General features: G+C 35.6%; 2 protein-coding genes across 2 annotated transcripts; one reads left to right on the top strand and one right to left on the bottom strand.

Moving 5' to 3' along the window:
• The first annotated feature begins 344 nt into the window (after positions 1-344).
• On the top strand, positions 345-2,589 carry LOC148910278 (guanine nucleotide-binding protein subunit gamma-e-like). The gene is made up of 2 exons (XM_089031593.1): positions 345-558; positions 1,923-2,589. The coding sequence occupies exons 1-2, from the start codon at positions 470-472 to the stop codon at positions 2,026-2,028; spliced, it is 195 nt and encodes a 64-aa protein (XP_088887719.1). The 5' UTR covers positions 345-469; the 3' UTR covers positions 2,029-2,589.
• Positions 2,590-4,519: 1,930 nt separating this feature from the next.
• LOC116295385 (uncharacterized) lies at positions 4,520-11,800 on the bottom strand. Its single transcript, XM_089032099.1, has 5 exons — positions 11,705-11,800; positions 10,623-10,724; positions 9,854-9,889; positions 8,731-8,877; positions 4,520-6,113 (listed from the first exon to the last, which is right to left on the bottom strand). The coding sequence occupies exons 1-5, from the start codon at positions 11,745-11,747 to the stop codon at positions 5,623-5,625; spliced, it is 819 nt and encodes a 272-aa protein (XP_088888225.1). The 5' UTR covers positions 11,748-11,800; the 3' UTR covers positions 4,520-5,622.
• Positions 11,801-11,802: the final 2 nt, after the last annotated feature.

The raw sequence follows: 11,802 nt of genomic DNA, 5'->3' as shown, positions 1-11,802 counted from the left end.
TAAAAGACGGTTTGTCAAAAGAAATGAATTGTCCTTGAAAGCGATAGCTTAAAAAAATAACAACTGTTGAATCGATATTAAGAGTCGCAAAATGGTGAGTTGGCTTTGTATTCTTGACTAGGATTGGTTTATAGACTCTTGAACGTCTTGAGATTGAACAAAGGTTCACACGAGATTCTGTTTTACTAAGCGTAACTTAGCAACGCATATCAGGTCCACCTGCGATGATAATTAAACATCGCGTCGAGATATGGTCGCTTCCTATTGGCGGTTTTACGGGTTTGATTGTTGAGTTTTTCTTAGGGGTAGATCACTTTGTTTTCCATCATCCAATAAGATTTCGTAAATTTGGAGACTTCCATAGGCAATAGGAAAAATCAAGCTACACAAGGTAGCCGCATCTTGCTCGGATTCAATAATCTGGACTGTTACGGCCTCAATCTTCAGCCCATTTTTAACAACTAGTACAATGGATAAAGCTCAACTCGTCAAAACGGTCGAAAGTTTAAAATTTCAGCTTCAAATTCAGCGAATGCCAGTCTCGAAGTGCTCAGCCGAGTAAGTATATCTCGATCGTACACATATGCCGTTCATGGTTCTGAACGAAACAGATCGAAGCTTGAACACGGTTTTTACTCATTCATGTCAAAACATTGTTCAAGTCGATGTGTCTCGTGTCTTCTTATTCGTTAGGGTGGCTGTATTGTGGCTTCAAAGTCTTAACCTAAGCGAATTCGACCTTTGAAAGCTTCTCGCATGATAAGCAAATTTAAATATGCAAATTATAAGGGCTGGTTTTTGTATTTTCTTCGAAAAAAAGTGAGAAAAAAGATGGCAAAAAATAAGAGTAAAAACTCATTAGCATTTTACCTAAAGCAATGATAATTTCTCTTCTAATAATGACTTATCAGAATGTTTTTTAGAGAAACGAGCCACGAGGGTAAATAAGTGTTTGGTACGATAGTGCAGTTTGAGCCGAATATTGTGTGTACATAATAGATGACGCTCTATTTATGGTAACATGTGGACAAGAGAATCCGAGAAAAGAACGATGGTTTTCAACAATAGCAAAAAAACGTCGAATAAATTATTACTCTAGTGATATGACTTTTGACTGATTTTCTTGTCGCTCAGTCGTTCCGTATAATTTGGACCCAATGAATTCCAAAACAATTTACATTTGTTTTTATCTAAACGGGTTATAGTCAATATAGATAGGAAACTGGTGATTTCATGACAAGTTCTAACTTGCATATTCGGTAATGATACCGGCAGTATTCTAGTTACATTACATTTTATTATGAAAAAGATCCAAACTTCGTTTACTATCGCTGGGAGTTTACAACAGCCTGATTCTACATAGCATCCTTTACAATAGTCACGACTTTTTAGTTTCGATTTAGTTATGTTTTTAGGTCTCATCTTTTATTCCAATCATCGATTATCACCAAAACTTTGTTCTCAAATTAACATTTTAGAACTGTTTGGTGAATATATAACTTAATTTTCGCTTCCTCAAAAGGGCTCCCGCATAATTTTAATGCCAAACTTACAATTAGTGAGGAACGTCTGTTATTACTTAGTTGTCATCGAAATTCTTTTTTTTAACGACCAGTTCAAAAAGATCATTGCGACAATTGATATATGAGATCGTAAGGAAGCCCCCCCCAAAAAAGCCCAAAACAATATATAGAAAAAAGGATGCTCGAAAAACAATTCCGAGCCGTTTCAAGAATAGCTGAAATTTCAATTTCCATGTTGAAAAAGACTGAGTTCCAAGCGGAAATGGCCACAACATTTTGAAAAATTTATTATTTTAGAAAATTTGCTTTATTTCAGTAAAATGTATTTTACAATTAGCACTTTTAATCTTCTAAACATTAAGGTGTTTATCTGTAGTAAAAAATTGATTTCTCTTTCAGCCTTAAAGATTACTGTCAACAAAACTACAACTCAGATCCTCTTATAGTGCCACCAGAGAAAAAAGAAAATCCATGGGCAGAGAAGTCGAAATGCACAGTTCTATAACCATGTACAAATCTTCAAACAGCTAACGAAATATCGACGACAGTGTGGGAAAAACAATGTCACAAATTATACTTACACAAAACATAAAAAAACTGTATTTGAAATTGTAACTTGGTTTGAATACGATTTCCTTCGACTTGCTTTCAAATGAGGAGAAAGGACAGGGGAATGGACTCTTACAAAGCTTTGTCCGTGTTGAATGTAATTTCCTTCGTTTTGATGTGTATAGTTGGATTTTATAGCTGTTTGTCCTGTATTCTTATGCAAAGAATTGTTCTCTCGCCCATCTAGCAGCTGAAAGTGAAGATGTCCTCATAGATGCTATCCTACGATCTAGAATTATTATCTCAAGTGCATAATATTGGCTTTCATTTTTATTCAACAATAAAAACAAAAACAAATTAAATAAATTTAGATGTAAAACATATAGGGTGCAGATGTAATTTAGAGGTAGTGATTACTTCAGTTTAGATTATCTAGATTAATCATTGTATTGTTTATATTTAATCATAGTGGAAATATTGCTTCATCACAATACATTAAAATTAACCAATAACTAAACTGCAAGCTTTCGTTTGTTATATCTGTTTTTCGTTATTCTCGGCTCCTCCTCCGGCGGCAGCTCCTGATTTACTGCGGCTTTTGATATTCGAGCTCTTCGCGCTAAAATATTTCAATTTTATTTTTCGCTGCCGTCAATCAAAAATGATTAGTCGGTACCTTTAGCATTTGGTGTGGTTTCTAACTCTTCGTCGTTGATAATAGTCAGATCAAGTTGGAATTGAAAAAGTGTTTTGAACTTTTGAAAGTCGCTTTCCAAGAAAAGTCGATTTCTACCGTTTTCTAAATTAATTTCCCCCTTCTCCAAGAGCACTTTACGAAGATATACGTTCGCTGAGCGCATTCCAAACAATGTGTTTCGGGCTGCCACACTAACGCAGTTCAAACTGCATGGAATAGACTACTACTGGCTTGCTTCATACATCGACACATCTTAAATTAGTTCACTCGCTATGGTTTTCTTTCGTACTTTATTTGCTGGGTGAAAAACTGGAAGCAGTATGAGCTCCATTTCAACACTCAAGTATGCTCACCCCACTCCCCCTAGCTTTTTGAGCTGCCTATATTAATTTGAATTTCGGTCTGAGCAATTCAATATAAAGAACTCAGTTCATTAACCATTCGCAATCTTTTAAGTGCTCACTTGGGACTTACTGATTTGGGTGACTGTTAAGATATGTTGATTTCTTTATCGAGAGCTGATTTTGAAATCCTTACCTACCTATAATCTCTTTTTGTGACACGTTGCATCCCAAGTTCACTTCCCCTCATAAAAAAAATAAATAGGAAAAACATTAATGCAGGCTATACCCAAAAGGCTCTTTTACTTAATAAAAAGCACTGGGTTCTAGAGTTCCTTTATCTTGTATATAATAACAATAATTGACTAAAAGTTTTTTGGGTTGATTGATCGCAGTAAGCCTTTTCATAGTTTAAGAATCGATTCCACTGCGCATGCGATTTTATCCCGAATTTCTCACCTTCTTTTGTCTAAACCTTCTTTTGTTCTTAATTAAACAAAAGAAGGTGAGAAATGCGCATGCGCAGTGGAATCGATTCTTAAACTATGAAAAGGCTTATAAGCCTGAAGCGAGATGACGTTTTACCCCCGACTCTATACCATAATAGTTTTTAAAATTCTGTCATATCAAAATTTTTGATTCCTTAGAGAATACAGGAATAGTAGTCATGATTAAAGAACAAAAGCAGTGTGAAAAGGATTATGGTCTAGAGACGGGGGTAAAACGTCATCTCGCTTCAGGCTTACTAACTAGGCGCTCATCGATATTCATAGCTAACAGTGTGAGGGAGAAGCACAAATGACTTGGCGTTCTGGGGCACTGTTCCTGATGATATCCAGACACAAATTTGTAATAACCTATATTTCTCCAAATCAATTAGTACCTTCTTGTAAAGGGTGTACAGACCCTTGCTCCACATGTAACTTCATGATCATGCATGACAATAGCGTTGCGAGAGTACTAGTGTTGGAGGGAAGAGCACAGGGACGGATTGGATCCAGGATATTGGGTAAGGGGGTTCGGAAAATCAAAGAAAAAATCCTGGACACCTACTACATTATTCTATATCTTGGGTTCGTTATTGTCTCTCAGGGGCTTCAATATCATCAACATGCCCTAAAAAGAGCTTTGTTTTTTTCATTTAAGAGGTGTATGGGGTTCCCCCGAACCTCACCCCAATTTGTGCCCCTGGAGCACGCGCGTTTTGGCGCGAAAATTCACAGGTAGCCCCCCAAAAATAGCGAAAAAAAGAAAATGTACCATTTTCAGCCAAACTTTTTGGGGTTGCGGTTGTACGTACTCTGTTTCCACCCCAAGACTGAAGGCTGACTGATGAATTGCAGGGTTTAAAAATTCCAGGACCCAGACTCAGAATTAAAACAGTAATTAAAGTTCAGCCTGAATCCTAATTGAATTCGAAAATGTACTTTATTTGTGATAAAAATTGTCCAAAAAACATGGCATACCTGCATATATTATATCTGAACTAATTTATAGTAGTCTATAAAATATTAAAATGAATATATGTATATAGATTGACGTTTTGTAAGGTCCTTACATGACAACCAATTGTGATATATTAGGATCTCCACGCAGTTAGAGTGCTCGCACTAAACCCGTGAAACAAATACTATTTTTTAGTACTAAATAGTGATAATCAAACAATAGGAAACAAAGGATTCCGCATGAATTTTTAATAAATAGTACTAAACATTATTCATGGGTTTAGTGCGTGCACTCTAGAGTGATTTTACTTGGCCCGTGAAACAACGTTGTATGCATTAATGACGTTCTCTGGAGCCTTGGCTTGTTACTTGAGGCTTTTTGTGCGACAACGATTTTCGAAATAGGTGTATATACTTATTTCAATAAAGTTAGTCACCAAAAACCTAGAAAGCTGAGATCACTGAGGATCATGGGAAACAATTCATTTCAAACAAGTAAAGCTTTTTTGATACGAACTGCAGCTTGAGAATGCTCAGAAGAGGTGAGAATATAACCGGTAAAAGATTCGCAAGTCCATGAACAGTTATCAAGCGGTTGAAACATGTAAAATGTATCTACCCATAATCCTTGTCGGCCTCAGCTTTATAGCTTTTCAGGTGACTAACTTTATTGAAATAAGTACATGGGATGACGTAGAGCGCTCTCAGGACTTCTGATAATAAGGATAACAGAAATAGAAAATATATCACACTAGTTCTCGATGGTAAAAGTGCTATTTCTTTTGTTGTAGTTCTTTGCCTGTTAGCCTCGCATCAAAGATAACTTAGAAGGGCTAGTCAAATACACGCGCAGCATGCATGCGGCTAGAGCAACGTTAATGCATAGCCTCAATGTAATCTAGAGACTTTCCGAGTTTTGACGCTACTGTTGTACGACAAACGATACTTGAATACTACTGACTTTAACAACCTAAAAACATAAAAGATATAGTATAATTCAACATTGTTATACTTCATTATAAATTTTGATTTCATTTCTTAATATTTCATAATTTTGGATATTCTTCCTAGAGCTCAGTCTTCTGCTTTGTACTTTGTTTTTCATCTTCCCCTTCAGGCTTGTCTTGTTTTTCAGTCGTCTTTTCTTCTTTCTCGTCTGTCTTTGCGGGTTTTTTTACAGACCTTTCATTTCCTTCATCACCATCACCCTCCTCCTCGTCCATGTCCTCTGGCATTTCATCAGCATCTCCTTCCTCATCGTCACCATCATAATCATTTGGCCCACCACCCGCCTGCTGCATGGCCATTTGTTGTTTGATCTGTTCTGCGAGTCTAGAAGCTGAGTTAGGGTCATTTATGTCCACGTTTAGTCTCTGGATTCCATCGTCTTGTTTATTAACTTCTTGCTTCTCATCGTTGACCCTCACATCCATATCTTCTTTCTCTTTTTTGGTTCTATCCACTCCCTCGCAAGCTTTGCTGATCTCGTAGCATATCTTTTTTTCTGGATCTGATTCTTTTTTAATGAACACTTGTTCGATATCTTCATCGTAGTTTTCTGAAACAAATACACAATTTAATAATTATGATCAAATTTAAAGGTAGATTGACCACAGTAAATCCGTGAAACACTTATTACTAAATAGTACAAAATAGTGCTAGCTAAACAATAGAAGATAATGGAATTTGCATGACATTGTGCTATTTAGTATTACTAAAGTTTCACGGATTTACTGTGGTGACTCCCGGGGGGGGGGGGGTACTACCACCCCAACTTGGGTAGGGGTGTGCCGCCAGGACCTCAAAACCCTGACCCTATCCCAGATCTAAAATTTTGATTTTACATACCCTACCCCAGACTAAAACTAAGAATTGTACACCCTATCCCAGACTAAAAGACGGAAAATACGGTTTTACAATCGATTGCAATCAATATTTACTAACGTTTTTATTGTTTTTGTGTCGGCAGAAAGCGTAGCTTTATTCACCAGACAAAAACGACCAAATCGTTAACCCTATCCCAGACTAAAATGACCCCCTATCCCAGACAAAATGTCAAAAAATGATACCCTTCCCCAGACCCAAAAGCCGAAAAGCCATACCCTATAGGGCGGCACATACCCGTATAGCAAATATAGGGGAGTACCCCCCCCCCCCCCGGGTGGTCACTCTCATTACTCATGAAACTTAATGCAGCCTATATTCTGGGCCTACCATTCCTTTAGTGAAGTCATTAAACCCGTGAAATAGATATTACACCAAACACTTTAGTAGACCCTTAGATTTCATTGCTTTCTTTTGTGGATCTATTTGACTATTACACGTTGACTTATATTCTTTATTTCACGGGTTAAATGCCTTCTCTCTAAGACAAGGGAAAAAATTAAGTATGAAACAAAACAATCCTTACTTCTTACGCTGAATAGTATTGCTTCACAAAATATTTCCCCAGCTCCCATTTTAAATAATGACTAGTAAAATATAAATATTATATAAATACTTATGAATTGAAAGTCGTTCTAGCACTTTCACACTAATTAAGGACACTTTTTCATTCACACACACTACCACTACATTCAATGATCTATGCACATCACACTCAATTTATGTTAATTATTACAGAGTGGCGAGGGAGGGGAAAAGGAAAACCCAGAGAAAAACCATCCTAGCATCATGATCATCATCATCATCATCATCATATAAGTTTTTATCATGAAGATATGTTAAGATTCAGCAAACCTGAGTCTTGTACATCAAAAATATAATAAAAACTAATAATAATAAATAATGTATAATTAACTCAAATTATAACATCATTACCCCTTTTAGCATAAGAGAGAACAACACATCATACTAGGGGACTCCAGTGCAGGCCTGTTATCAAAAACCTATTATCCTAGCATAGGGGAGAGGTTAACTGTTATTAGCGTAGACTACCCATGCTATTGTCATCTTTCATATAATTATTTCAAAAACTCATGAATAATGCATAAGCCTTTGGTCCAATTGGAGCCACCATACATGTCATGTGCATGGACCTTTATACCTGATAAAGTCCTCTTCATTAGTATTCTTTATATAAAGAATACTAATAAGGACAATCTTTATATCTGATAAAGAACTCTACACTAGTATTCTTTAAATAAAGAATACTAATAAGGACGACTTTATCAGAGATAAAGGTATCTCCAAATTTAGATGAAGACTTAGAGTCTCATCAAGCTCTGTCTCACATACGATCACTGACGACCCACGAAATCTTATTGACTAGCAATCCTGTCTTGAAACTAATTAACATGCTGTCTTTAAAATGTGGGAGCCTTTATTGGGAATGACTGCACATGATAGTGATGTATAAACCTCAACTGCGCATGACAGGTACATACGAACTGCTATCGATGTATAAAAGTCCATGTTCATGACGTGTATGGTGGCTCCAGTTGAACCAAAATCTTATAAATTGTTCATGAGTTTTTGAAGCAGTTCAAAAAACTCGTAGATCGTGTTTTATCAGGTCTAAAACCACTCGGCTATGCCTTGTGCTTTTATACCTGATAAAACACTCCTACTCGTTTTTTAAACACTACTTAGAAAACTCATTAATAATTCATGAAGAAAACACAATAGAAATCATGACCATGAAGGTGATTTTATATCTGATAAAGATTCGTCTTCATTTGCATAAACTTGAACTTGGATTTTCTCTATCAAACTTGGTTCATTTCGTAAAAAAATCGGTACACAATGAGAACAAACATCATAAGTTTTCGAAGCCGTTCAATAATCTCGCAGATCGTGTTTTATCGGGTCTAAAACCACTCGGCTGCGCCTCGTGTTTCATACCCGATAAAACACTCCTGCTCGTTTATTAAACATTACATAAAATATTTGAGATATAACATGTGCGCTGATTGGCTGGCTACTGTGTTAATATTAGAGGAATGAGACATGCTCACTCAAAACGTTAAAAAGTGTTTCATAAAAGCATATTATAAAAGCCTGCTTATGTCTCTGTACTGTGATATAAACACTTTGAGAGCTGTAAAGCACTCGAAAAGCAAAAAGACACTCGGCTATGCCTTATGCTCTTAGGCTGGCTTCTCTCAAGCTTATACAGCTCCCACAGTACAAAGACATGCACATTTTTCATGTTCCTTACAATCCTTAATCCTCACCTAGAAGAAAATTACAGCCCTTAACTGTTGTTGGTGGTGAATAATCATAGGACCTGAATGAACTGGCCTTACAGATATTCTCCATTGCCTCTACCACTTTTACTTCCCATGGATCAGATGTCTTTTTCTCTAGTTTCTTAGAAATCTCTGGGAAAATAAAACAAAATATAATAATTGTCATTTAATATGACCTCGATTTCACAAATAGCAAACTAATATGATTTATCCACCTCTTAGTCATTGGCATCTTGAAAATCAGGGTTATTGAATTGCAACACTTTAATTTAAAATTGATAAAACTAGTACAAAATAAACTTAACATTTATAGGGATATAGTACTAGTAGTCAAACACAGTGTCGCACCCTCTACCTATTGACTATATGATTGATGGCAATTTGTTGATCATTTGTCAGTTCATTACTCCTCTTGGCTCCAGGTTATTTGGAATTTTAAAGGTATGAAATGCATTGTTTGTTTAAGCTTTACAACCCTGAAAATGGCAGAAAGCTTGGCAATATTGAATTAACCTAAAGCAGGGTGGCTTAAGGACAATTTTCAGCAATAACATTTTTTACAGACTGGTATATTTAGGAGGGGAGCCACAAAATCTGGCATCAGTGATGGGTAATTGTCTGGATGGCCCACCCCTTTCCATTCAAAATCAATTACCCCACCCCAAAATGAAATTCATATATTGGCTATTGGCGACCCTTTTAAACTCATTTCAAATGACATATTGTAAGGAAACTCTGCACTTTCTTTCTGAACGTAATGATGTTTGAATAAAGCCACCTTACTACTATAAAACATAGTGGATATAGTTTTTCATTTCATATATTTTGTTAATTACTCTCCACAAATGAGTTTTATCTTCTCATCATTTCGAGTAAAAGCTTTTGTTTATCAAGCACTATTGAGATATGAAGTGACATCATACACCTTGCCTGTATCTGTGGTACATTTTTTGGCCATGCATCTCTGGGTTATTATTTAATAGTTTTGACTTAAGTCTACTGTTTTCTCCAAATAATGGCATGGCATGATGAACACATTGTTCACATTTATTTAATACATTTTCAAGGTTCTTGCATGATATCAGTTTTCATGCAAAGTTAGCCTCACCTTTGATAGTAGCACTGCAACATTCGCAGTAAATCCCTTAAAAATATGTAAACATGTAAATTAATAATTATTTATTTAAAAATAATATTTATGGTATATCACAGGGGTTAAAATAATGGCTGGATGTCTGAGAATGTCCATCCTGAATTTAAACTTGTCCAGTCAAATCTTTGCCTAGCCAAAATTTTGACCAGTAATGTTGAGCAAGAAACAAGGTATGACTGACCTAAACTAATTTGGCCTGTCAACATGACCGGCGACTTACCATCCATTATTTTAAGCCCTGTATTGAAATCTAAAGTAAAGTGGACCACATAACACAGTAATACTGTTCAGTCTTTAACCCTAGATACAATGAATCAAAATATGGCGACCAATTCGGTCACCATGGTGCATGGTCATGTCTTAATCTGATCTTATATAGCCCAGAGATAGTAGAGCATCAGAAATACATGAACCATTATCATAAAAAAGCAAATGCTATGGAAAAGTAAGTAACTTCTAGATCCCATGGTGTCAAAGCCAAGCAAGCCATGTACAAAAGGCATATGATTATCAGGGGCAGATATATCCAGGAATTTTAGAAGGGGGGTGACTATTACAAAGGTTTTAAAGAATTTGAGGAAAAATGGGGTGATTGTTACTATTGATATACTGAGAAATTTGAGCAAAAAGGGGGGTGACTAGTCACCTATATTACCATCCCTAGATCTGCCCCTGATTATATGTATACATACAAATTGCATTCTTTGAAATTACATTCAATTACCTTGCTTCATTCCTGTAGGTTTGTCTATGTCACCAGACACAACAATAAGCTTTGTAAAAAGGAAAACTAAACAAGTGATTCCAGTGAAAACATTCATGGTGACTGGAAAATAAAATAAATATATATGTTAGTGATGACCATGCAGTTATACTATTAAAATCTCGTCTTTTGGAAGGCTGCACGAAACCTGCATGATGGCTGGAGATCTGAGCCTACCCAGCTATACTAGCAGAGGTTGCCTTTTTGTCTTTCTCATTTCTTAGACTTTCCTGACTTACAGCCTTTTGTTTTTGTTGCTCTTGCTCGTTACAAACATCAAAGGGACCTCAAGGATTAAGAATAATTAAAGACGTTCATAAATTAATACTTTAGTAGTATCACAATTCAACTTTCAAAACATTTTTGAGGGTTCTTGGAATTTCCTACCGTGTTGTTTCACAACATGGGGCAATTTTGTATACCCCAGATTTAAAAAAAACTGGTAAACCCAAAGACAACTTTCATAGTTTTAAATAAAAAAAGCCTCTCAGCCAGGTATTTTGTAAAATTCTATTGATAGCATTAATAATTAAACGAATGCGACCCCAAAAGATAATAGAAAACTGAACTTCACCTTAAATCATAAGTAAGATGACAAAAAAAATTCTCATTGAATAGTGTCGATTTTTTATATTTTATTTCAAACTATAAAGTATTGTCTCATAATGAATGTTATATTGTTACTCTATTTACTTTATTGAAGTTTGGAATCTTAAAATGTAAGTAATTATTGAATCGGCTTTAATTTTCCCGCACATGTACGATTTTACATTTAATGAAATATAACTTTCCTGGCCAAATACTTCTCTGTTCCTCGTGGAGAACGCAATACAGCAGAGAAATAAGCCAGAAAAAGAAAATATCTCCTTTGTTTCTTTAAAACAATTTAATTACTTGAAATATGAAACGTTATGAGCTTAGATTTTTAAGCGCGGGCGTCAAGTTTCGTGAAGTTTAAGCGTAAATTTGTAAGATGTATGTTCGTACCCAAAAAAATTAAGTAGTGTATTAATTTTGCTATTGTTAACAACGAAATAACTTACCTCTTTTTGTTGATAAAATGTTTAGAGGCAGGCAAAAACGCATAGCAAGTACTGGTATTTTAGTGAAAGAGGAGAACAAAAACCTTTTATTCTAAGCT

Source organism: Actinia tenebrosa, unplaced genomic scaffold (genome assembly GCF_029948245.1).
Source record: "Actinia tenebrosa isolate PJP-AT-01 unplaced genomic scaffold, QUT_ActTen_1.0 PGA_scaffold17__23_contigs__length_9995812, whole genome shotgun sequence".
Lineage (NCBI taxonomy): Eukaryota > Metazoa > Cnidaria > Anthozoa > Actiniaria > Actiniidae > Actinia > Actinia tenebrosa.
Note: the sequence above shows the minus strand (reverse complement) of the source record. Positions and strands in the feature narration are given on the sequence as shown.

Bases quoted from the DNA above. Each gene is read 5' to 3' on its own strand.
- LOC148910278 (XM_089031593.1), top strand. From the start codon at position 470: ATGGATAAAGCTCAACTCGTCAAAACGGTCGAAAGTTTAAAATTTCAG. The intron at 559-1,922 runs GTAAGTATATCT...TTTCTCTTTCAG, and splicing joins GTCTCGAAGTGCTCAGCCGA to CCTTAAAGATTACTGTCAAC.
- LOC116295385 (XM_089032099.1), bottom strand. From the start codon at position 11,747: ATGCGTTTTTGCCTGCCTCTAAACATTTTATCAACAAAAAGAG. The intron at 10,725-11,704 runs GTAAGTTATTTC...TTTATTTTCCAG, and splicing joins CATTTTATCAACAAAAAGAG to TCACCATGAATGTTTTCACT. The intron at 9,890-10,622 runs GTAATTGAATGT...CATATTTTTAAG, and splicing joins ACCTACAGGAATGAAGCAAG to GGATTTACTGCGAATGTTGC.